Here is a 27,786-nt window from a genome sequence, read left to right as displayed (position 1 = left end):
ACCATTTTTGCATTTTGCTAGGGCAAAACGAGTGCAAAAACATTGCACCAGATTTATCATACAAGCAACCCTACTGGTTTAAATGGGAATGTTTCACTTAATAAATCTGCCTGCATTTTGCATCTGGGAGACTTAGATAAATAACCCCCATATATCCCAATTGTGTTCAGTGGTTACAATACTAGTAAGCAAGTTGTCATATTTTAAGGCTGTACTTGAATGCAGATCAACAAAAGGACATTTTAAACAAGTTGAAGTTGATAGCACAGTGCTTGTAGTGAATGTGGATAATAAAGACATGATGCAAACATGATTTTGTAAATAAAGGCTACCTGAATCTGCTTGTAAGTAACCTGACACCATTAAACTGTTAAAAAAAAAAAGATTTTAACATGAATCTGGTTTTGATTTGCCATTTAAATCCAAAGTCTTACCTAGCGGGACCCAAAAAATGATTTTCACCAATTGACTTTACTCTTCCATTTCTATCCTTTGGCTTCGTTTATAGAAGGTGAGTGACGGAGCGCATGGCATCACGCGCGCCTGTCGCTCGAGCGATCCCTGCACTGTGAACGGAGGCGACGGGGGGGGGGGGGGGGGCGTGGCCGTGACATCACTAGGCTGGTTCACCCTCATTATCTGAACCGTTCACGTGACGAGGCCGTCGCACGAAAAGACAAAATAATTTATTTTTAAAAATCTGAAGCGCGGTCGCTCTTCATCGCTCGCGCGCACTATGGACGGCCTCACAGCGCACCTGCATTTTGTTCGCCACGCGCATGCATCCGTCGCGCTCACTATAATCGCTGCCTTATAACATGGCATTAATGTAACACCCTTCTGCTATTTTCTACTTTGGAGACATATTAGGTAAAAAAAAAAAAAAACATTTTGGGTGGCTTTGGAGTTCAAAAAAGAGTTTTTGGGCCCCAGAATTCTATTATGAAATGAATTCCAAGAAAACGTTTTGGTGCTGGCATTTGTTAAGCATGGAGGTGACAGGACCAGTGTTTCAGAGCAAAGGGACAACGGCCATTGGACAGGGTTAGTCCTGCCCTTAATTAAATGAGTAGATGCCAAGGGTCATCTTTACAAAGCTGTGCCAAGCCATAAACCATCTTATAATGCAATCAAATGCATGGACCATACGTTTTTTGTACAGCCTAGCACCACTTAGGAAATATGGCCTTGTATATTCTGGGGAAAGTATTACACATTATTTCCACAGTTTAAACTTTCAGGCCTACATTTGCTAAGAAACAATGTAAACACAAATAGATATTAAATGCAAAAAATACACCTGAAATGATGAAAACATCCATTACAATGTTAAATAAGGGTTTTTATAGGACTGAGGACTTTCACGTTATTTTTATTTCCATGTATTGCAAAGTGAGACACTAATCCTCTATAACCAGATGCTAATCTACTATGGATCTGCAAACCTAATACACACATTCTATTGATCAGACAACAGTGACTTATTATCTGGAAACTATATGGGTATATGGAGTCCATGACCTGTATTTGATATGTTTTTGTGAGGTTAGATCATTTTGTAATCCTAGCTTTATGGTAGCAGGGGCAGTATTTGAGTGTTGTAAGTCCTTTTTCAGACCACTATTCTCTGCAGCATGTCCACACAGAATCAACTCAGGTGTTAAGGAAAAAGTAACTGCCACTGACGTCTCTGTTCCTGCAGCTGTTGAAGGAGCCTTGGAAAGGTGCAGTTTGATGGTTAACAGTATGCTGAAGGTTCCAAGGAGCCTGGCACTATGGTGGAAGGATCCCTGGATACGTGCCGGATACACTGTACTATTGTACAAGTTACTGGTTTTGGATCATCCTTATCTATTATCGTTTAGATTTTTTGGAAATAAATTCAGCCTTTTGGAGCTTCGGACTTCTCTTGATATATTATCCACACACTAAAACAATAGAAAGAAAACACCAATATGCAATATCAGATACAACCAAGATACTAACCAGCTACCTAGGGCTATAGTCTATTTATGAATATCTGCATACTAAGCTATGGGAAGATAAGAGGACCCTGATCTGCTGTAAACCGTGTTCTAACTAGTTAGTAAACTACCACTGATGAGTTAATCTGCTAAAGTTTTCCTTGTATGAGCATTTTATGTATTACTTGTTTACTACTGTAACATTTGGGGGGCCCTAAAAGCTATTGATCTAAGGTTCTCTGTTTGTAAGAAGCTAGCAATAAGGAAAAATACCCCCGTCACACCTCCAATCACCACCATTATAAGAATACGTTTTATTTCTGCGGATCCTTTCATAGTGCAGTGCAAATTATAGAAGAGCTGAAACACAAGCCCAAACATGCCCTAATAAAATGGCAGCTGCAGACCCATCATTAAAATTAAGATTGAGGTGAATTGTTAGTACCACTAGTGTGTTTGATGTCAAGGATGGAATAGCAGTTGTGTGGTTGTATAAGATTTGGAGGGTTGGAACATGATTGAGGTACAGTAGCACACATGCATTGTAATACTAATAATCGAACAGCAAAAAATATTGAGGGCAGGGTTGAGTAGAAGTGGCAAACTTATTGTGTTTTGGGATATTGTTGTTTGAATAGCAGACATGCTCAAGATGCAGTTTAAGGACCACAAGCATTATTCACTAAAGTAGGGGTAGCCAACTCCAGTCCTAAGGGGCCACCAATGGGCCAGGTATTAGGGATATCCCTGCTCCAGCACAGGTGGCCCAATCATTCTGATTGCAGAACTGGGGCACAGCCAGTGTAAAAAGCAGCACCAGATTTTTCAAAGTAATGAAATCCAATTGCAAGCAATTTAAGATTTTCCATTGATTAATCGAGGGCAATTATTTTACACTGGATTTACCCCGGTACTGCAGCCAGTAGACTTTAGTAAATAACCCCTTATATATTTGCTTGTGACTGGTAATTACTGGAATAGCAAAAAAAAAGTGTGAGGCAGAATTGAGTTGCGATTTTAGAAATACAAGTGTGTTGAAGATATCAGTAATGGAATATTACGGAATGTTGCATGGTAGCAGAGGTGAAGCATCACAATGATGTGTTTGTACGATGGAAACATGAGGTGTAGACGTTGTTAGGGTGTTAATTGTTGTATGTAGGGAGTGCTGAAAGTCAGGACTAAAGTGCGTTAGAAGAGATGTGAAAACATGACATTATTTAATCACATTCACATCAAAGTAGCACTGTGCTTGTTCTGAACAGGTCTTCAATGATTCATGAGTATTAACCTTTGCTGGCACTATTCCACATCCAAAGAGTGAAATTCCTTTAATGAAAGGCATCTCTGCTTGGACACTATTTCTGGTTCCCTTCGGTGAACCACAGACAGCTGCTTTCAACAGGAAACACGGACAGCTGTCGAAATCCAAGTATAGGGGATTCCTTAGCAGATGGCATGTGTCAGGAGGAGGGAATGGTAATAGTGCGAAGAGACAAGCTGCAGGAAAAGGGGCAACGCTTAAAGGATTCTCAGGCCAACTCATAAAATGAGTAAAACGATTGCATTTCATGTAACTTTATTTCAGTGAATACATAAAGAAAAGAACAAATCATGTGCATGAAAAAGAGAAAAAAATCAGACAGGGAATGACTCATACTGTTTCAATCCAAATCTCCAAACACCCTCCATGACTCCACCTACCTCTGGCCCAATTCCAGTTTTTTTTTACCTGCTCCTTGAGATACACCTGGCTTAAAGAGAAGATGAGCTATGTATTACAGTGCATAGGTGCAATAATAAATACAAGTCAGATCTCATCTTATTTTCTGTTAGTTCATCACTGCACTGGAGGGGCCTATAGCGCAATACAATGTGTACAAGCTCCACTAGCTCTGAAGGGACTGAAATACATACAGTAGAAGCAGCAATGCTGTTCATTGAGAATCACCTACTATTGTTAGCCATGAAGTGGAAAGTCAGAATTCTTACAAGCTGCCGCAAGGTTCATCTGAGGATGGTCTAGTTGATAATCCCAAGTACCGTAAGTATAATAGTTGAAGGCTTGCCAAATTCATTAGTGTTTGCTCAAAGAGATTGATTAGGTGGAACTGTAGGCAAGTTTTATGAATTCCTATCTAAGTATATGCTTCACGCTGGAGACAGGTGGCAAAACAGAACAATATCACCTACTAGCTTCCAATACAAAAGTAATAAATAATAAAAGTGAGATTTCCGAAAATCATTAGATATACATTGGAACATGTAGACATGCCCCAATGTATATCTGACATGCTAGACATGGTCAGTTTATAAACTGCAGGGGGCAAGCAGCGTCCCATCTTTAAAATGGACCATTTTCTCCCCTTCTCCACCTACCCCGCGTTTCTGCAGAGCCCTGCATTTCATTAACCTCCCGGCTCTTGACTCTACTTTGCGCTCCCCTCTTTCCTCTTTTTGCCTCGCTACAGATTCTGACAACCTGGTCAGGAACTACAACTCTGCCCTATCCTCCTCTCTTGTTCTACATGCCTCTCTTTTTCTCTCCCGCCCTGGCTAAACTGCCACACATGTATGTGCCACTCCTGCACTCGTTCCTCTGAACGTCTCTGGAGGAAATGTCACACTCTCGCAGACTTCCTTCACTAGAAATGTATCCTATCCTGTTTCAACTCTGCCTTCTCCCAGGCTAAGCAAACCTACTTTTTGTCACTAATCAACACTCACAAGTATAACCCATGCAGACTTTTCTCTGTCTTTGACTCTCTACTCAGATCACTGTCTGTTACCTGTCTTTCTTCCTCTATTTCACCTCAGGACTTTGCTGACTGTTTCAAAACTAAGCTGAATTCTATTCGGCAAGGAATCTCCTCTGTATCCTCCTCACATTCTACACCTCTTCCTAACTCTCCTCCTGTCTTCCTCGACTTCTTTCCTCTGTCACCAAGGACGTGTCGCTGCTGATCTCTTCTCCCTCAATGATCTGCCCTCTTGACCCCATTCCCTCCCATCTCTTCAAACCTCTTACTCTAATCCTTACATATATTTTCAACTCCTCCCTTTACTCTGGTACCTTTCCCGCCTCCATCAAGTACAGTAACAACAATTATACCCTTACTCAAAAACAAGAAGCTTGACCCTACCTGTCTCTCTAATTATTGCCCTCTCTCCCTCCTGCCTTTTGCCTCTAAACTCCTTGAACGCCTTCTATTCTCTCACTTGCTTGATTTTCTCACCACCTACGCTCTCCTAGACTCTCTACAATCTGGCTTCTGCACTGCTCACTCCATCGAAACAGTTCTCACTAAATAACTAATGCCTTCTATGATGCAAAGACAAAGGTCACTACACTCTGCTCATACTTCTCGACCTCTCTGCCTCCTTTGATACTGTGGACCACGCTCCTCTCCTTCACATTCTCCATACTCTTGGTATCCGTAATAAAGCTCTATCCTGAATTTCCTCTTACCTCTCCCATTGTACTATCAGTGTCTTGTTTGCTAACACCTCCTCCTCCTCTGTCAATCTGTCTGTGGTTGTACACCAGAGCTCTGTTCTGGGACCTCTTGTCTTTTGTCTTTACACACTCTCTCTAGGGTTCAAATATCACCTCTATGCTGATGACACACAAATTTACCTTTCAACTCCAGATCTTTAAACCTGCTGTACAGACCAAATGTCTTTCTGCTATATCATCCTTTAAAGCCCTCAGCCGACTCAAACTTAACATGTCCAAGACGGAGCTCCTAATAATTCCTCCCAAGCCTGGCCCCACTGCCCCTTCTACATTACTGATGGCAGTACTATCATACACCCAGTATCACAAGCATGCTGCCTAGGGGCCACACTTGACCCCTCCCTCACATTCTCCTCTCACATTCACAATGTAGCTAAAACCTGTCATTTTTACATCCGTAACATTGCAAAGATACGCCCTTTCCTCTTTCCCTCTACTGATAAAACTCTAATGCAGGCCCTCATTCTCTCCCATCTCGACTATTGTAATCTTGTACTGCCCGACTTTCCTGCCTCTCATCTGTCTCACATACAATCTAGCCTAAACGCTGCTGCTAGAATCCTTTTACTCTCTCCTAAATCTGTCTCAACGTCTATCCTGCTGAAATCCCTCTCCTGACTTCCTATTAAACTCTATATCACTTTTAAGTCTATACACTCTTTTGCCCTCCTTACATCTCAGCTCTAGTTTCTCTGTATACACCTGTCGGACTCTTGCGTTCTGCTTAAGGATGTCTTCTGTCTACACCTTTTATATCTAAAGTCCACTCCCGCCTAAAACCTTTCTCACTCACCATACCACACCTCTGGAATCTCCTTCCCCTCAATATCTGACTAGCACCCTCTCTCTCCACCTTTAAGGCTTAACTAAAAACACACCTCTTGAAAGAAGCATATGGGCAGCTCCACTGACTGATATATACATTTCGGATGCACTAACCGTGACCCCTTGCAGACGCACTTACCATAACACCCTGATACTGTCTCTGTAAGTTCTCCCTAGGTACCACCTAGATTGTTAGCTCTTCGGGCAGGGACTCCCTTTCCTATTGTTACTTTCATATCTGAAGCGCTTATTCCCATTATGTGTTATATTATTATGTCCCGTGTATTACTGCTGTGAAGCACTATGTACCTGGGTGGCACTCTATAAATATATATATACATACGTAAACAAAAAGTGTCAGTCTGGAGTCTCCCGAAAGCAAACAAGTGAACCGGTTTCTAGTTGGGTTTATTTAGTGAATATATAATACTTTGGTCCTGAAATCTACAAGTCTCTCAGCACTTTGGCTTCATCCTCGTCATCACTGTCAGTCACATTGACCTGCTGAATGTGTGAGGGTTGTGTGGCTGGAGCGCTGAAGTTGTTCTCCAGTTCTCCTATGTCTACCTGCGTCACTGCTGGGAAGTATTCATCTGCGCCATGATAGTACGAGGAGCTCCCCTCCATGCTCTCACAGCTGAGTGAGTTCTCACTGTGTGCACGCGCCTCACTATACTCGCGAAAAGGGTAATCCCTGTTCAGAGCGCAGAACATAGCCTCATGTTTCTGATAACGATCCTCGTAATAGCCCAGACACTCCGGCATTGTGGCAGAAAAGTCTCCATAGCCAAAAGGAGGACGGCTGTAGGGACAGGTGCTGTGTGGAATGTGAAAGGAATACTGTTAGTCAATGAGAAGTGGATCATTCATCTACAGAATTTACATTGCAGATACCAAAAAGCAGCAGACATCATTTAGAAAACTCTACATTCGTAAAGTGATAGTTGTAAGGATGAAGAGCTTTGGTGACATCATACATTTTAGCATTCAAAACTGTCCAATTCTCATACAGAACTCAGAGACCCCCAAAACACAACAATAGGCACAAAAATAGTACCTACCCACATCCAACCAAACAGAAACCTGCAGAACCCCCGTTGAAACACAGTCTGGGCTCGATGTACATGAAACCAGCCTAAATATTCTTAAATAGAACAAAACTATCTCTGTACCAGTGCTGGTCTGAAGACCTTTGGTTGGGATCCACTGTGGTACATTATTCTAAGGGTTTCTACATTTATATATTATACTGTGAATAGAAATATCCAGATCTGGAACTTCTATTTATTGTCATATGCCTCAGGTATTTAACACTTAAATTGTAAGCTCTTCAAGTCAGAGACTTATTTTAAGTGTTATTAGTAGAGGATTCTCTGTGTGTAGATTATTAAATGATATAAAAAGTACAAGGTATAGGCAGCACTCAAGTAGTAATATGTTGGACGAAAAAGTGTGAAGTAGGTGCAAGGAAACAGAGGGATCCTAACCCCTCCTAATAAATGAATCAAACACACAAAAGGTTCCCAGCACACTGAAGTATGGAGATCTAGACAAGTGGTATAAGCCAAAAAATATCTATATTTGAAAAAAACAAATGCTACAGGATATGCTGAAGTGAGGATAACAAGGTGTAATGAACGATCTGTACTTACCCTGTCAAAAACATGAAATGTGCATAGATAATGCAGGAACAAGTGTATATACAAAATGACGAATAAAATGTGTGAGGGGGAGAGGGGGGGGGAGAAGGGGAAAAAGGGTGGGACGGGGAAAACCGGGAAGGAAAAACAACAAGGGAAATGAGGTGTGCAGCACCTGAGGGGGGCAACGTTTTGGGGTGTGGGCCCCTTCTTCAGACCCGTTCCCACAGACCCAGCTGGTCTATGGTAATTCCCTTCAACAAACCCCACACTCCTCCCTAAGAGGCATCACCCCTTCCAGACTGCTGGCACTCTTTAAAGGACACGTATTGTAGCTTGAGGACTCATTACCTGAGCCTGCCTAACCTGTCTTTTTGCCTGTCTATTTTTACATGCTTGGTTACCCCTTAAGGGATCATAATATCTTTATTAGTGACTGTGATAGTTTTTCTGTTTAATCCACTATGCTATTCTTTTGTGTGGTTACTCCTTTTGGGATTGCAGTTCCTTTATTGGTCAGTTTTTATGGTCACTGGGACTATAAACCTTTGCCAGTACAGTTGATAAGGTGTTTCATTTACCTATTCCAGTGTAAATCAGAGTTAGCTCACCCTCTGACATATTCAGTTCCACTGTGCATTGTTTACATTTTGACGTGCCTGATTCTACACTTATTACTGTGTATTATACCATTTTATTCTTTCTTAGGGAGGAGTGTGTGGTTGGTTGAAGGTACGTACCATAGACCAGCTGGGTCTGTGGGAACGGGTCTGAAGAAGGGGCCCACACCCCAAAACATTGCCCTCTCAGGTGCTGCACACCACATTTCCCTTGTTGTTTTTCCTTCCCCGTTTTTCCTGTGTGAAGTAGGTGCAAGGAAACAGAGGGACCCTAACCCCTCCAAACAAATTAATCAAACACACAAAAAGGTTCCCAGCAAACTGAAGTATGGAGATCTAGACAAGTGGTAGAAGCTAAAAAATATCTATATTTGAAAAAAATGCTACAGGATATGCTGTATTGAAGACAACAAAGTGCAATGAACGATCTGTACTGACCCTGTCAAAAACATGAAATATGCATAGATAATGCAGGAACAAGTGTATATACAAAATTACAAATAAAATGTGTGTGGGAGAGGGGGAGGGGGGGGAACGGGGAGAAGGGAAAAATGGGGAAGGAAAAACATAAAGGGAAATGAGGTGTGAAGCAAGATGAGGGGGCAACGTTTCGGGGCGTGGGCCCCTTCTTCAGGCCCGTTCCCACAGACCCAGATGGTCTATGCTACTTCCCTTCAACAAACCACACACTCCTCCCTAAGAGGCATCACCCCTTCCAGACCGCTGGCACTCTTTTAAGGACACGTATTGTAGTTTGAGGACTGCCTAAGCCTGCCTAACCTGCCTTTTTGCCTGTCTATTTTTACATGCTTGGTTACCCCATAAGGGATCATAATCTCTTTAGTAGTGACTGTGATAGTTTTCCTGTTTAATCCACTATGCTATTCTTTTTGTGATAAGTGGTTACCCCTTTTGGTATTACAGTCCCTTTATTGGTCAGTTTTTATGGTCACTGGGACTATAAACCTTTGCCAGTATAGTTGATAAGGTGTCTCATTTACCTATTCCAGTGTAAATCAGAATTAGCTCACCCTCTGACATATTTTCTTCCCGGTTTTTCCCGTCCCACCCTTTTTGCCCTTCTTCCCCCCCCCCTCCCCGTCACACATTTTATTTGTCATTTTGTATATACACTTGTTCCTGCATTACCTATGTACATTTCATGTTTTTGACAGGGTCAGTACAGATCGTTCATTGCATTTTGTTGTCCTAAGTACAGAATATCCTGTAGCATTTGTTTTTTTCAAAGATAGATATTTTTTTGGCTTATGCCACTTGTCTAGATCTCCATACTTCAGTGTGCTGGGAACCTTTTTGTGTGTTAGATCAGGGGTGCACAAATTTTTCCCTGTGCGCACCCCTGCCTGCTCTCCTTGACGCCTTGTGCCTCCTCTGCTCGACCCCGCGTCAAATGACGCGCGGGGTCATGTGACGTCACGTCGCCATGTTTATGTGACATCACATGACCCCGCGGCATCCTTTGACGCCGGGTTACCAGGATGACGCGTCGCAGGAAGGGAAGTTTAATATACAGGCTTTGCGCGGTCCCCCGGCATTTAATTTAAATGCCTGGGGGGAGAGCACGGGATCTCTATAACATCGCCCCCCCCCCCCCGAAAATGTAGCACCCCCAGTTTGTGCACTGCTGTGTTAGATTATTAGATGATGCTCCATGCAAACACTAAAAAGCTGTAACTTTATTCTAACTCATATTATTTAATTAAATATGCAGTTAATGCAATATTGCTGTACGTCCTACAAAACCTTTTTTAAAACACTTTAAGGTAAAGTAGTTTAAATTCTTTGAATAGACATATTTTCAATGAATGTCCTGGTTACAAGATGAAGTCTCCATGGAGAAAATGAGGGTAATTATGCCTACATTCATTATGTTGCTTTCCTCCTCCCAGAACCACTCTCTCTGATCCTTGTGGCCTACTTCCTCATGGCACTATAGACCAGTGTCTTTCAACTGGTCCAAATCATAATTTATACCGACTCAGTTACGTTTACAACGTATTGCTCCCCAACACACATACAGCGTGATTTACTAAGCAGCGCTTGTCATTTTACTTGCCGGGTTGTTGTTCATTTAATTGCCGTTGTGTAAGCAATTGAATTAGAAAATTAGTTTGATAGAGAACATGTTACACAAGTACATGGAACACATACATCATGCACAGTAATAAAAACTGGGTACCTGGATGGAAAGTAGTGAGGTCCCGGCAGAAAGTAAGGATGGTGGAAAGAAAAGCGCGGGGGCGCTCCAAAGAGACCAGTGTGTCCCAGGTGGGGAGGAGGTTGGTAAACATGTGGGTGTTGAAGAGTGGGGGGTGGGGGCATGGGTGCTGATCTGCTACAGGTGGGCAAGCTGCCATACTCTTTGGATAGATGAAGGTCAGGCATGGAGTATCTGGAATGCACTGAGCTCTCGTTACTCATGGAGCGGACGCTGCTCTCCATAGACACAGCCGGAGGTCGTTCAATGGAGCGCATATGCCCTGAACTGGGAACAGACAGAGTGTGATGCATGTCTGAGGCCGATGGGTGGAAAGCTAGTGGAGGGGACTGTAATGCCATCTGTGCATGATTTCCAATGCTGGTCTGCAACACTGTGATGGGAGTCGGACGCTGAATAGAGGGTGGTGCAACCTGCAGCGGAGGAGCTTCATCACCTTCCAAAACAAGAAACTATTTGTGAGGTCATAATCATTATAAGATGACATAACCTATACCCAGTTATAGTAAGCAAGTTGTATTTGCCCCTTCCTTGTCTGCTACAAATATATCCCTACCTGTAGTCTAAACTAGGCTTGCGATGTACAAATCAACCTTTATTAACCACTTAGGTACACAAATAAGGATACAGTGATATGCAGACACAAATACACTGATACAAAGATGCATACAGATGGTGACAAACACAGGTACAATCTCACAAGTACATATATATATATTAATATATAGGGACCACATAGTATCCACACACACTTTTAGTTATGCTACTAACTCTCACATTTCCACACCCACCCACACCATTTATATCCACTCCCACTCCACACACACCTTTTGTAAAGCACTTTATATACTGTGGGCTCTCCATTCATTTTTATTCACACTAATACACATGCACACTCTTTCATCACTTGCTTTCAGGAACCTTTTGACACCTCCAGCCATAAAACACATCCACACCGGGGGAAGGACCAGCACAGATAACATTCCAATAGACACTGTTTATAGTATAGCTTTTGCTTGCTTCATTCATTGTAACATCGCCGGAAGAAGAGATCAGTGTATCTCGAAAGCTCGCACAAATAAAAGCATTTCGTTAGCCACAGAACGGTATCATCTATTTATTTTTTGATTATATTAATATATATATATATATATATATATATATATATATATATATATGTAAGGATACACAAACACAAACACATATACAAGTATATTTCGGTACATAACCCAATAGGCAGTTACAGACACACACAAACACAAGTATACAAATATGAACATACACAGATATGTACATAAACGCACATACATTGATATACACAGAAATCAAAGACGTCAACCTCCGAGGACCCAAATCAGTGAGATTTTGGGATTTTGAGCTAAGAAGTGCTATTTTAAATACCCCATTGAAATCTATGTGACTGTAGATGGTACAAACTCAGTGAGACTGACTCCAAATCACTAAGACTCAAGGAAAATTAGTGAGAGTTGACATGTCTGAATCATACTAACCAAGTATATAACCCTCAAAGTTTACACAAACACACATACTTCTATGCATACACAAGAAAACTTGCCAACATCCCAATACAGAACGCTGCCTGCCCTTTATCCCTGCACGTTTAACCTGAGGTCAACTCACCGACAGTGTGACTAAGCGAGGGGATCATCACAGAATAAGCTGGAGAGCTGTATGAGTACATGGGCGCTTGGTTTGTGGTGGTCATGTTACGGGAAGAACTAGAATAATCACTGGAAACGCTGGGTTGGAAAGGTTTCCTCTTCCCAGGCCGCGGCTGGTACACCCAACCTGCACAGAACACCAAGCTAGGGGTAAGAAGAAACATACGGAGCCAAACACTAGCACACTACAGATATGGAGACATGCGTACAAACTGCATCAAAATTAAAGGGGAAAAGAGTGGAGTTGCTTTCATTTATTGTTAATCCAAATACTGACTGACCCCTTCGATGCCAGAAGGGTAGCAGACAAGGGCACAGCAATCTCTAACCTATTCTCAGCAAAAGCTATGCACTGTGGGACCCTCTGGCAGACACGGGGTTCATTTATATTAATCCTCTTCACCTGTAAGGTGGTCTGTCTAGTTTTTGGAACTTATTTACCAGAATGGTGTAAATGAGAACAAAATGAGCGCAAAGATACTGTAAATAAACACAGAACATACTTAATGTTGAATGGTCCGAAGATGAATATATAGTCCTATGATGGGTGCTGCAGGAGTGTGTGGGTTCGATTCAAGTCCACTGTTATAGTTGCCAAAAGAGGGATACCTCCGATGCGCACTCTCATCAAAATGGTAATGGAAGAAAAGAAACAAAAAAAGAACAAAATAGTGTAATATTGTTTTATAAGGAAAATATATGTAGAACTTATAGTATTATACTCACATTTTGTGAGTGTGATACAGGCCTTTCGGTTGTTATGAAGTAACCAACTTATTGGATGTAATGCGTAGTCTCCTAGACGACAGGATGCTCCTGGCAAGGAAAAGGAGAGGACACAGGAAAGGTGAAATAAACTTTATATAAATCAAAAATTAAAAAGTAGCAAACACTTACAGTTAAGCAAGCTGGCTTTATCAGTAAGACCCACAGGGTCAGGTGATAGAAGGGTCAGTCCAGGAGACCTCTATCTCTCAGTGCACCCCCGTGATGGCCATACACAAGGAGGCACCTAGAACAGGGGTATACAAATGTCCAGGTAGATCCCTCTTTTCCTCTGGTCCAGCAGGCACTTGCTCAATCTTAATAGTGTGGCCCAACACGTTTCGTCACATCCGACTTCATCGACTTGACAAAGCCCCTTGATGAAGTCGGATGTGATGAAACGCGTTGGGCCACACTGGACCAGAGGAATAAAGGGATCTCTACCTGGACATTTGTATACCCCTGTTCTAGGTGCCTCCTTGTGTATGGCCATCACGGGGAGCACTGAGAGATAGAGGTCTCCTGGATTGACCCTTCAATCATCTGACCCTGGGGGTCTTACTGATAAAGCCAGTTTGCTTAACTGTAAGTGTTTGCTACTTTTTAATTTTTGATTTATATAAAGTTTATTTCACCTTTCCTGTGTCCTCTCCTTTTCCTTGAACAAATGGGAGGATCCAGGGCACTACGGATTTTCAAGAAAAGAAATTTATTCTAGCCACACATTACATTTATTCTAGACTACGCATTACATCCAATAAGTTGGTTACTTCATAACAACCGAAAGGCCTGTATCACACTCACAAAATGTGAGTATAATACTATAAGTTCTACATATATTCTCCTTATAAAACAGTATTACACTATTTTGTTCTTTTTTTGTTTATTTTCTAACATTACCATTTTGATGAAAGTGCGCATCGGAGGTATCCCTCTTCTTGCAATTATTTACCAGAATAAACTGAGTCATAAATATATGTAACATTCTTGACTGGTATTGCTTGCACACTTAAATCCTAGGTCAGTTAAGAAGACAATACATGTGGAAGTGCGACTCTGGCTTTGTGAATTAGCTCAATCAGTGGGAAACTCCTGCCTCGTCCTCTCAATGTATATAATTATTATTGGTCATAATGCAGCAGCTCTGTTTATGATTGGACAATAAGAGGGAGTATAGAGAGAGAAAAAATGTCCTTATGTTCAAATGCTTATATTTATCTCTATGAAATGTATCAAAGCAAACATTTGCAGCACTGTAATATATTTACTAATTAGTTGCTGGTGTTAAATTTCCCTGCTGCTTTACAAATACGATTTTTTTTTTTTGCCCTCAAAGTGTTAGGATGTAGAATTGTAGATGTATACTATAGAAACACTGCAACATTACATGCTAAATTTACAGGTGAGCTATACTGTACATTGCTAGCCTTGAAGTGTTAAGATGTAGATGTAATTTATAGAAACCCGGCAAAATTCAATCTAAAATAAATAATTGAGATATCATTTTTTTCTCATCAGCCAAAGACCTTTGATATGTGAGGCCACTTATGATTTAGGTCGTATTAGAGAGGTGGATGTGGAAACATAGTAATAATCTTTGTGACTTCAGCTTCCCGTCAACAGCAAAGGTTTCAATTAGTAATGAAATTCAGGGCAGTTCCACCTCTCTGATGTAGCCATTATCATAAATGACATCCCAAAATAATAATTGTAGCCACTGAAAGCCTGTAGCACATACTTGGGAATTCTTCCCTGTGTTTCTCTTTGATCTTTTGGGCTTCATCATAATATGGTTTCTTTTGCTCTTCACTCAGTTTATTCCACTCTAGACCTAGCTGCACGCTGATTTCCGCATTGTTGGCTGCAGGATTGGCTTTAGCTAGTGCTGGACGGTGAATTCTTGCCCAGACCATAAAAGCATTCATAGGACGCTTGACATGGCCATGTCTGTCCTTACTGAAAGGGGTATCGGGCATTCCTAAGAGAGAAAAAAGAAGGAAACTCTGTTTCAGGTATACAAATCCTCTTCCATAGAAGCCAAAATCATAGTACTAAATGTTTCTGTGGTTCAATATTGTTATTAACTGTTAAAATGCAATGGTATACATTGTAATTAATATAGGAAGATGTTTGTTTATTTTAAAGACCTAAAGTAGCAGTGATACTTTATGTGGATAGTATAAGTAGGCAGTGGTTCTGTGAAGTCACAATACATTTTTCAATTGTCCCGCAGTTTTGAAAAGGTTCAAAACCACTCTACTAAACCATGCGATCATTTCATGTAACCCACTGATCACTATAAATGCTTCAAAATAACAGAAAATGTGTTTACAGTTCTGATCATAAGATTCTCTCTATACCAGCACCTTTAAACACTGAGTGAAGTATCTAGAAAACTGTAAGTATAAACTCATCACATTGATAACAACTGAAGAGCCTTATTGTAATGTTTCTAAGATGACTATCAACATCATACTTTAATTGCCCTATTTTCCATTGGTACATACAATATAGCATACGCAATATGTCATAAGCCAAATAAAAACAATAAATAGATTTACTATTTTATAGAAACCCTACCACTTTAATATTATTAATATATTTGGTGCTGTTTTTTCACAGATTGGAGACTTTGATAAAGATCCCTCCTTATGGTCTCGTTTATTGTTTAATAGATCACTCACACGTCCCTATTTAATATGCAGTAAATTCGTCAATTTGTAAATTCGTCAATGCTGTAAATATGCTGTCAATTGAACCCTACTCACAGCATATGGAACAAGTTGTAAGGCACATTATGGCCCACTGAGTGAATAAGGTGTCTTAAGGCTTAGCGACACATAATTAATATGACCCATAAGGGTTGACTTGGCTAACGACAGTAGAGCTGTAGCGCAAATTTATTGCATGGGTGCAAATCGCCGGTCTACATCTCGCAAATATAAGATCCCAATTTACAGTTGGGCAAATATACTGTAGGCCCAAAAGATAGTTTGCATGGGAGTCGTTAATATAACGACTCGACAGGTGGAGCAGAAGCGTCTAGTCCTAATTTATTTCAATGAGCTCAACATGGAGGTAGACTAGTTAATAGCACCTGTCTTGTATTAACGCCCAATTGAGGGCTGTTCTTAATTTAAGACCAGGTGCTAATCAGACTACACTATAAGAACCCACCATCTGTGGAATCCATCTTCTGGAGCCATGGCTGTAAATTACCTCTCTATTGATGCACAGACACTACCTGGCAATACTTGCTATTCCTGATAATATACCAAGGCCCCGGACAAGAAGGGAAATAATTTATAGGGTCAGTGTTATTGTATTTGGCATGATAAGGTATTCCTAGGAGAGGGAGTGGCTCAGTGAGTAAAAGACACTAAGTGGCACTGAGAGTTTGAAGCAGGGGGAGCCTGGTTCAATTCCTGGTGTCGGCTCCTTGTGACCTTGGGCAAGTCACTTTATCTCCCTGTGCCTCAGGCACCAAAAACATAGATTGTAAGCTCCACGGGGCAGGGACCTGTGCCTGCAAAATGTCTCTGTAAAGCACTACGTATAACTAGCAGCGCTATACAAAAACATGCTATTATTATTATTATTATTCCAGAGGTACCGCCTAACACCTCACAATATCGTGGATATGTTGGAGCTTATTTTGGATGATCTAGAGCCTAAATCTTCCCTCCAATTACCAAACTCTGGCAATATTGCATTTTTATGTTAGAGGGTAATTCCAGGGTATATAGCAGCTGTTTCTGTGGTCATGTCCCAACCTGCTTGTAACTACATTTTGTAGCGGGCATTGAGGGCATTGCTCTCTAGAATTAAAAGATCCATCAAATTTGCTCAGGATCAACAAGCTATTACTGACACCAAATGTTACCAGTTAGCTCACTTTCCACATGTTATGGGAGCTATGTACTGCACCATACAACCCAAGTGCCTCCGCTAGGCATAAAGCCATGTGCTGAAACCAAAGATGGTTCCATTGCATAAATGTCCAGCTCATTTGTGATTCACTTATCGCCAATCTGGTTGCACACATTACATTTGATTGTGAAAGACATTAAAATTACGAGTAGCCAATGCCGCTAATCTAAGACCTCACTATCATATTTTAACACAATCTGCTAACGACTATGTAGTGCCTAACTCTATATCAACTCCTAATTCTAGAAATAGCAATGGGACAGTGTTATGGCCTAAAACCCGATATAGCTCCAGAAAACACCTCATGGACCGTTTAAGTGAAGCCCCGCCTAATAAAGATGGGCTAGAATCTTTGATTTGATTTTTGGGGGAGTGGAGTGGCATATGATCTTTACAGGCAAAATCATTTTAGGTTAATTTACATTTATAAGACATATCATATAAATATCTGAAAATATAAACAAAATAAAACAAAACAGGACCAGCTAGCAAACATCTACTGCTGAGAGATACACATACAGCTTTGTCATGTATACAGAACAGCTTTACAGAGACACAGCACTAACATAAACTGCTGCTGTATAGCTTTTTCATTATCTTTTTCCAGGATGAGAAAGTGTAAGGATGTAATAAACGGATCTAAGCCGTAGCACATTTTAAGGCCCATACAGGATGTTATATGACTTAGCACCGGTTAATAAATCTGGGTCTAATTCTAAACATCCGAGGACATTGGATAAATGACAGCATCTAATTAAGTCAAATGCTTTTTCAGCATCCCTAGATGCCAGAACTCAATCACGTATACTGCTCCAAAATTAAATGGTACAGAATCTCCTTAATTTCCTGCGTCCAACTCCAACAGTGTCTGTTTGGAATAACCAAATGCGATTTGATTTTTAATTTAATGGAGACTGGTGTACTATTTCCACAAAAATAGGATATTCAGCTTTTTACTCTCTCAACTTATAATTTATACTGAAAGAGCACTACTTAATGATACGTGAGTTACTCACTGACTCAAAAAGCTGTATATATACATTAGCGAAATTACCTGGCATAGCACAGGGGAGCGGGGGTCCGAAGTAGGGAGTTCAAGGTAATTCTTGAAGTTCTGGCAACACAACAACTGTGTGACCCCTACATACCACCCCAAATCTGTCTGGACCCTGCTCTTGGCTTCCCCCCCCTCCCACCCTCCCTATTACAACCACCCTCTCCTTCTTCCTCACTGTCCTGGGGCGCCCGTCTCCTCTCCCGCCTCCTATCCGCCATCCACAATTTCTCTAAGCAAGTCAGTCACACAGGACGTTGTACCTGGTAGACTATATATCTGGCATGTGACATCATACTGGTGACATCATAATGAGTTGCAGACATCTTGCACAGCTGAACCTTTCTACAGAAACATACCCAAGTCTTATATATATATATATATATATATATATATATATATATATATACAGTATGATATACGAAACTATGGGTGAAATATAAAACAAAGCCACCTACAGTCTTCCTTTTGATCCTATTAGATAGCATGCCAAGTTTGGTGGCTCTAGGATTAAGCATGTGGATTTGTATAGCCGGACAAACAAACTAATCTTCTGAAGTATATATATATAAATATATATATATATATATATATATATATATATATATATATATATATATATATATATATATATACTGTATATATATATATATATATATATATATATATATATATATATATATATATATATATATATATACATATATATATATATATATATGGGGATGACAATTTAAAGGAACAGTTTAAAAACAGCGCTCCTTTTTCAACACACCCAAATTGCTGCCCCCCTGGTGACGTGTGCCAAAATGTTGCACCAAATATCAAAATTGAGTATGATGTTTACATGAACCAACTAGTGCCTACCTATAACAATTGGAATAAAATATATTATAGCAACATGAATCAAACAAAATCTAATTGTAAAAAATGTGCAAAAAATATGAAAAAATGAAATGGTCTGTTGAACATATAAAAAAGCATAAAAATACAAAAAATTATACTATAAAAAATGATACTTAAGTCCAAATGAAGTCCATGAATGAATAAAACAAAGGTCCAGGCTGCTTCTTCTTGGGCTCACCAAGTTCCCATAGTGCCTATTAGAAAAAGAAAAGAGAAAAAGCGCCCGATCCTTGTGTAAAATCAGATGAACATTTTAATAAATCATGGACAAGACAAATGCACACTTACAATTTGTCTGATTAAAATAAGCATTTTATGGGACCTGCCCATGCACCAATCGAAGACTCCACAGTCACCTCCGCTCTGCAATCTCACGATCAGTTCGAGACCCAGTGGTTGAGAACGCCGTTTTCTCCAAGGTGTATAGATTATCATCCGTCAGGAGCTTCTCAGCAGCGTGCGTCCGCCATTACTCCCACGCATGTGGTACTGGATACCGGAAGGACTTTCCTTGTGGTTACTGTGTCTCTCTCTGGTGTCGAAGGCAGGTCAGCCACCGTAGTTGCAATGCAAACCGTCCCTACGCGTTTCTTCCGCGGAAGAAACGCGTAGGGACGGTTTGCATTGCAACTACGGTGGCTGACCTGCCTTCGACACCAGAGAGAGACACAGTAACCACAAGGAAAGTCCTTCCGGTATCCAGTACCACATGCGTGGGAGTAATGGCGGACGCACGCTGCTGAGAAGCTCCTGACGGATGATAATCTATACACCTTGGAGAAAACGGCGTTCTCAACCACTGGGTCTCGAACTGATCGTGAGATTGCAGAGCGGAGGTGACTGTGGAGTCTTCGATTGGTGCATGGGCAGGTCCCATAAAATGCTTATTTTAATCAGACAAATTGTAAGTGTGCATTTGTCTTGTCCATGATTTATTAAAATGTTCATCTGATTTTACACAAGGATGGGCGCTTTTTCTCTTTTCTTTTTCATATATATATATATATATATATATATATATATATATATATATATATATATATATATATATATATATATATATATATATATATATATATATATCTTGCCTTGCATTAACTATGGATCGACTTCTCTATCTTAATTTGGAGGCAGGAGTTCAACACAAAACAGCTGACTGCCCAAAATGATATTGGTGCAATATTGGCAACATAACGGTATGAAAATAATAATGTACATTTTGGGAAGAAAATACTAACAACATTTGTGGTCACGTTACAGCTCCAACAAAAACACAACTGAAAGTGTGCTATTTAATCACTCCATTTAAAACAGACACTCACTCCTAGGACTGAAGTGAACTATTTTCAGTGACATGTTTAAGGGGGCTCATATGGGTAATTGAAACCTTTACATTTAAAGTTAACATTTGCTTTTTGCACATCTACATTTCTAGGGATTTATAGAAATGCAAATGATTCAAATCCAGCAACGGAAATGTGGAGTTTTATATGAGAATATTTTAAGATTTTAACAGGATTCCACTCATCGCCATAATTCTCCTAATACGTGCACAAACATATTCTCCTTTCACACCGAAATCTTTGTATCAAGGACCTTTAACCACCATCTTATTAGTGGTAATTGACCATGACCCTACAACCTTGGTTTCATCATGCAGCACATTCATACATTTCACAGTGTATATAATATTATCTCAAATGCATTGATCTACAATTAGGGAACCTACAGACATCCCCTTTCACAGGATTCCAGGGCAGAGCTATGTTATGTGTTATTAGTGATTTCATGATAAATCCATGGGAGCGGGGCTTCGTATTAGAGACCCATACATCTGCTTTTACAATCTTGTGATACATTTGGGGAATGTCATGTAGTAAAGGATCAAAGCAATATTTACATACTGCTTTTTGTTCTATCTTTGACCTTTTTGACCCAAATCTGTATTTTTGTATTAATTTTTTTAAGTTATACTTGGGAGGGGTCTGATTTTTTCTGGCTTACTTCCTTTTGTGTGATGTCACTGTGACTTCACAAGTGCTTGTATGTATGTATGTATGTACTATATGTATATATATCTTTATTTATATAGTGCCATCCAGATACATAGCGCTTCACAGCAGTAATACACATGACATAATATAACACATAATGGGAATGTCTCTGCCCTGAGGAGCTTACAATCTACAGCCAGAGTCCCCCGTATACTTCTCCTAAACTTTATTGTCTCTCTGATAAGGACAGGGTGGATACCAGTAAAGAAAACACTTGAATTACAAACACTTTCCCTTTTAGAAGCCCCTAAGAAATTCAACCGTCCGACTATGTGGGATTGCACTCGATTGCACTTTAACTCGATGACCCAGTAGTATTGTGGTGTCTGTTCAGTGACCACCTTTGTACTGTCCCTACAAACAAAATGCATTGTTCTCTTACCATCAAGTAGTCCCATCCAATTACTTTATGTGGTTGTAGCTTTGAATGAGAGTGGAGTAGCACATTGAAAGGAAACCTGCAGCCTTCTGAGAATACCCAAAAGCTGTCCTAATAATTGTGAATGCTCCCACCCAGCCCCTTCTCTGCGTATCTGGGGACACCACGGGGCTTATCATGTTTCCCACCTGCCATAGCTGAGTCAGTTGTTCTACTGATAAAGAGATTGTTAGGGTGAGGGCAGTGTTTCCAACTCCAGGCTCTGGGGAAGGAGGCCGTATGTTACAACAGAGAAGCATGTATAAAACAGGTCCACACTTACAATATATTGCACTCTATTCCAACAGATGAAGAATGCTAAACACACCTCTTGCACCAGTCAGATTATATAAACACTCTGCATTTTACATGTAATACAGAAAATAATATTTGGGCACCGAATCCACAATGAAGAACAAACAAACACACCATATTTCTACTATATAAGAGCTCCCTCCCCCGACCCCCAAATAAATCTATTTACTCCGGGTGCCCTGGTTTATAACTAAAAAGTAGTCATATTTCAGGTTAATTTATTAGGTCAAAAAAGCCTCCAACTCACATAAACTGCAATTCTTCCAGCTTCATTACGCAAACCACTTCTAAAAACTCAATTTTTTTTCACGCAATCTCAAGGGTAGTGAGATTGGTATTGCGAGTTAGATCCAGAGCCTGAAATATAGATTTGGCTGAGAGCAAAACCCATAAATCAGACCGGGGATGGAGTTAGCACCACCTCAGGTCATTCTGCTTCTAAAGCAACTACAAACTGGGCGGTTTGGCTATTACACCATATGGTTTGTCACTTTTTATAGAAGCGGTTAAGAAGAAGCGATTTACTATAGAGAATAGGGTTTTTTCTCACATTTCATTCTGCTACTTCTGAACATGCTAAAGCCCACAGTTTGGCACTGACAACTTCGGAGCTACTAGAATAGGCCGCTGTGACTGTTCTAGACACTTTTAATCAGACGTATCACAGTCAACATCATATCTAGCCTTCTCAAGGCTAGAATATGTCATTTTATATCTAGCAGTTACTGACGCTGTAAATTACACCAGGCATAGTCTGGGGTAACAAATACTACAAGATGTTTATTCAAATCATCAATAAAATCATCTCACTGGTATACTATGAAATTAATCAGGGGGGAAAATAAGCATATTGTCATATAGGATGTCAAGACTTTGATCAGATTGAATCTTATGTCTATGTGAAAGGTAAAAGAGTTGTATTCACAAGATACTTGCTGTCGGTACTTCATGGTATTTAAATCCCTTGCGTCACGTGGGCCAATAGGAAGCTGCAATAGATGATGTTGATGCTTCCTATAGGCCCGAATCACGCAGGTTTCAACTTCCATTTTGTTTCCCATGGAGTGGAGGAAGCAGTGGCACCTTCTGTGCTAAGTATCTCGGGAACCAGATCTCCAGAGCTGAAATTAACGTGGTTCAGTTCTGGAGAGCCCCTGCTTCCTACCTATGTTAAAGGAGCAATCAAAGCTGTTTTTACATTTTTAACACAGGTTTGAAGCAGGGGGTCTCCGGACCTGAACCTCATTAGTTTCAGCTCCGGGGACCAACCTGCTTCCAGAGATACTTACTTCCATAAGGAGTGCCGGTAGTTGACCCAGGCTGAGCTAGCTAGGGTTTAAAGTTTCAAACTCCTACGTCACATGGGCCAATAGGAAGCCAAACCGAATGATGTCACGTCTTCCTGTTGGCCCCCCAGAGCGCCCTACTGAGGCAATGGTAACTGACTCCACAAGTGAAAGTGGTCAGACAAGTTCCAAGGAGCAAACTGGCAACATCAGGGAAACACAAGTCTAAAGTCCAGTGTGAAAAACACCCATTACAGATAAGGCAAAAAGCCCTCAGCTGCTTAACCCCTGGATCTGAGGTAACTTCCTCCTATCCCCTTTCTACCTTCTGCTTGTCCACTCCCCCTTGCCTCCTGGTCATTGGTTCATCTCCCTATTTATGTTCACCCACTCCTCTGTCTTGTTGCTGAGCATAGACCGTTGTTTATGCACCGTGCTCATTGCAGTCTGAGTACCTGTCTCTGTTCCGTCTTGATCTCTGTTGTGACCCTGCCTGTGCCTGACCCGTCTCTCCTATATCCCTGGACTACGGCTTGTTATCGGATTTCTGCTCTCTCGCTCCCACGACCTCGGCTAACCGACTACGACGATTCTACTTTCTCCATCCCATGACCTCGGCTAACAGACTATGATTCTACACTCTCTAACCTCGGACAATGGCAAGTACCCTCACCTACCTACACTCTCCTACCCTGACCCGGCTACACCTCCTTGACCCTGCTATCCGGACCAGTCCCCGTGGTTTAGGGCGGTGGTTATATACTTCCCCACCTCAGCCCCATGGTCTAGTCCAGGTTGTAGTGAGCATCCGTGACAGGGATTCCCTCAGTTACAGGGATACCTTTTCATCCCTGTGCCTCATTCACCTTTCTGGGCTATGCTAAAGCAGGGTACCCTAGTGGTGAGCCGCGCTTGCGTTTTCAAGGGGAAGTATTGACGGGACAATGTGCCTACATGTATCCAAGATTCAGGCATGATTCCCGGGTACATTTATAGGGGAACTGACAACTCCGGACCCCAACCTCCTAGGCACATTCTGACAATGGTTCCTCCGCAAACCTCACTTTGAAACTCATACCCTAGCAATCCTTGCTTGATTGCATGCCCAGAAAGGGAAAAACACAGAAAAAACTTTTATTACAATATAATACAGTGCTACATTGTTACTGGGTCCAAGAGCTGACTCTCTGGGACCCTTATAAACGGATCAGGGGTAACCAAAATGGGCTTAAGATTTATTTGAGAGCCTGGTTACCCCCTACCATCACAACCACATTAAAATTAATTTGTGTTATTCCCATTATTCTTATTCTCCATTTATGAGTGCTGGGAATTTCCCTTCTTTTTTATTCGGTTTTAGTGGAGGGATTAGGGTTCCTTCTTGTTCCTGTGCACCAGCTACTTATCCTTTTAGTTACCACTATTTTTTCATATTTTCATATCGCGTGCTGTCTATTACCTATATTTTCACCCTTAAAGAGACTGTTTCACTAAGCTGTGTCACTTGTTCGTATATATATATTTATTATCTCATGTTTATGTTTGACTAATGATGGCATCATAATAATTTAAAAAGTCTGTGTGACCGTCACACATTGTCACTATAGTTACTTCAGCTTCAGCATTTTGTTGTGCTTATGTATCAGAAAGATACAGGTAGCACAACATTTTTCGAAGGCCCTTTGTCAGGTGTTACCACATGGTACCCACATCACTTGCATCAGAATTACTTTGCAAACAAGCAAAAAAACAAAAAGAACCATTTATATGTGGCTTGAAGTACTGACAGACTGACTTATTACAAAAAGACATTAGATACAGATTGTAAAACCCTCCAAAGCTTCAGTTTGCCATAGAAATGCTACAAGTTGAAAAATATATTTAACAAATACTTATACTGTACTTGACTCATGTTTTTAGAACTTGTTAATCAGCGCTATTTAACCTATTAAACATGCCACTATCCATTGTTCACTTTCACTCTGGCAGGGTCTTCCTTTTTTTGTTATATATACTTAAATCTGGAGGTCCCGAGACTTTACTTGCAGTTTGTGTGACCAAAAAACACCAAATATGGCCGAGTGGTCATCAATAGAAAACTGCAACGTGAACTCCTGATGAAATTGCAGCTTTCTATTCCCCGCCAGAGCTATGCAACCATATTGTGTCCCCATGGCAAGTATTCTTTCAGGTGGAGAGACTAGTTACATCTTGGCAACTGGGGGACCTGGAGGTCGAGGGGTCGCTGAAACGTCTCAGAGGGACCCACTGGTTCAGCTAATATAAAAAAAATAACACCAAAACAAAACTTGCAGTACAGGCCACTGCTTTAATGCTCCCCAGGCAGACGATGGTTGGAAACTGCTGATAATGAGAACCAACAAAGACGATAAATAGGAGGTCAGATGCACAGAGTAGTGGTAGGATTTCAGGGACTGAAAAAAAGATCTCAGATCTATCGACAGGGCTAACGCATAGGTTTAAATGGAAGTAAAGACAATTGTAATTACATAGAGTAGGAGGATCCAATTGTAATTACATGTATAGAATATAGATATTGTAGCCATATCATACTTGGTGGACCAAACTGATCTTATCTGTTGTCAGTTTCTATATTTCTCCAGACGATTACTGTACTAATCTGTCAATTCTGCACCAGTGTAATAGCCGACTCAGTCTGCTCTTTCAACAGGGTGACAGACAGCTTGCTAAATGGTACATAGTTCTGCGGTACCCTGTTTGCAATTTTTTAGCTACAAGTTCTGCCCTTTAGAGGGTGTATGTGGTATTATTTTGGTACCCTAGTCACTGGGCGATTGAGTAACATGCCCAAATTTACAGAAAGCTGTCTTAAACCAGGATCTGCTTAACGCTGCCACATACCTGACTCTGAGGGGAGCACAGTGAGAGGAACATCCTTAGTCTCTATTTTTACTGATGGCTCCATAAGGGACTGCATCTTTATGGAGATAGGTGCCAGGGGAACCTTGGTTAGCCTGATCATTTCTGAAGATGCTGGAAGAGACTGGAACTGTATATGTGTCCCCGGAGGGACCGTGTGGAGGGTCAGAGGGATTCTCATATCTTCAGGAAGTGTACTGAACACATTCTGATTCTGCGATAAAAGCACCTCCTTATTCTGGTGGTGCAGGTACCCATTAGTCATAGGGGCCTTGACAATGATGTCGCCCTTTCTGTCCATCTGTCCATCATTTTGAATTTCTTCTGTCATCTCATTTTCCACTTTTTCTGTTTTAATGGCCCCTTCCCTCAGTAGCAGATACATGCTTTTGTTGCAGGGCACAGGAGCCTCCTCTTGCATGGCCAAGTTTCCACCACTCTCTTCTTGACTCAGGGTACCAGTAGACTCAGAACACTCCCATGATCCTCTGCAACTGGCAGATGACCTGTGCTCTGTGTCACTATGAACTGTCTGACCGGTGACCTCCCAATCCCCTTTGAGGGTACTGATTGTCCTTCGGTCAGTGCCATTGTGACACTGCGCCTGGTCAGTGCCCTCCCATGATCCTTTGGTGCTGTGTGTCCTCAGGGCAAGGTGACTACTGTTCCCCTGGCTGGTCTCCCATGTCACCCCACTGGGTGAGACCCTGTGGTCGCCGTAACCCTTGACAAACTCTGTAGCCTGCCATGATCCATGTGAGGCAGGTATAGGCGGGTGGGCAGTTTGGTGAAGACTCTGCCCAGCCACCTCCCATGATATAGAAGTGGTCATGATGCGCCCTTTGTTATCACTCTGAACCTTTACATGGTCAGTGGTCCCCATCAGTGCCATTTGGCCAGTGTCCCTGAGATCCACCTGACCTGTCCTGTCCATGTGCTGCTCCCATTGTGGGCTTGACCCACCCTCCTGGACCCCACTATCCCATTGCCCGACCTCCATGTCCCTTTATTGTGATCCCAAGCCTCGCAGGCCGACCGGTTAACGTTCTCAGAACCCCGAGACCATTCAAATATTTGTCCATAGAACCCCCCTGCGCAGGCCACGCCCCCGAGGACCCCGCCCCCTCCCCCACCCTCGCATCCCCATTGGTCCTCCAAGCCAAAGATGCGAAGAAAGGGGTCGCGGTCGCGAGACTCGCCAGCCTCCAGCGCGTGCTCCATGGCAACCAGGGAACGCCAGGGGTTTCGGTCTCCAGGGCGACGGAAGAAGATGGGAACCGGGCTCGCGCCATCAGTGGGCACGTGCTCTTGCGCACGCGCACCGTATAACACACGTGTATGGATGGATGTTCTGTGCCTGGGTAGCATGTGGGTATTATTATTATTGGCGTGCACTGTGCGTCCTGTGAAAATCGGTGTGCAGTGCAGTATGTTATCATGTTAAGGATGATAAGGATGTGTGCTGATGCTGTGTGTATGCGGCTGTGCAGCTAAACCCGTATGTGAGTTCATCGGGGGTTTCGTGTGTGTGTGCGTGTGGGGGGGGGGGGGGGGGGAGTCTAAGTGTGCATGTGACGGTGTGTGTGGGGGGGGGGGGGGGGTAAGTGTGTGTGTGTATGTGTGCCTGTGTGTGGGTAAGTGTATGTGTGGGTAAGTGTTTGTACACATAT

The 27,786-nt window shown here is 41.6% G+C and overlaps 1 protein-coding gene across 2 annotated transcripts; it reads right to left on the bottom strand.

The window, feature by feature from the left end:
• Positions 1 to 6,697: 6,697 nt before the first annotated feature.
• Positions 6,698 to 27,202, bottom strand: SOX30 (SRY-box transcription factor 30). Of its 2 annotated transcripts, none has more exons than XM_075602195.1 (5): positions 26,099 to 27,202; positions 14,991 to 15,230; positions 12,447 to 12,614; positions 10,767 to 11,241; positions 6,698 to 7,123 (listed from the first exon to the last, which is right to left on the bottom strand). In XM_075602195.1, exons 1-5 carry the CDS (start codon positions 27,114 to 27,116, stop codon positions 6,751 to 6,753), a joined length of 2,274 nt encoding a protein of 757 aa, XP_075458310.1. In that variant the 5' UTR covers positions 27,117 to 27,202; the 3' UTR covers positions 6,698 to 6,750. The 2 variants fall into 2 exon arrangements, with proteins under 2 accessions (XP_075458310.1, XP_075458311.1); XM_075602196.1 differs by lacking the exon at positions 26,099 to 27,202 and adding an exon at positions 21,579 to 21,682.
• Between the last annotated feature and the right edge of the window lie 584 nt (positions 27,203 to 27,786).

This window comes from Ascaphus truei, chromosome 5, assembly GCF_040206685.1.
Source record: "Ascaphus truei isolate aAscTru1 chromosome 5, aAscTru1.hap1, whole genome shotgun sequence".
NCBI classification, from domain to species: Eukaryota; Metazoa; Chordata; class Amphibia; order Anura; family Ascaphidae; genus Ascaphus; species Ascaphus truei.
Note: the sequence above shows the minus strand (reverse complement) of the source record. Positions and strands in the feature narration are given on the sequence as shown.

Excerpts from the sequence above, each read along its gene's own strand:
- SOX30 (XM_075602195.1), bottom strand. The coding sequence starts at position 27,116 with ATGGAGGTCGGGCAATGGGATAGTGGGGTCCAGGAGGGTGGGTCAAGC. Across the intron at positions 15,231-26,098 it reads TGTGCTCCCCTCAGAGTCAG|GAATGCCCGATACCCCTTTC; the intron begins GTATGTGGCAGC and ends TTTCTCTCTTAG. Across the intron at positions 7,124-10,766 it reads CCTCACTACTTTCCATCCAG|CACCTGTCCCTACAGCCGTC; the intron begins GTACCCAGTTTT and ends CATTCCACACAG.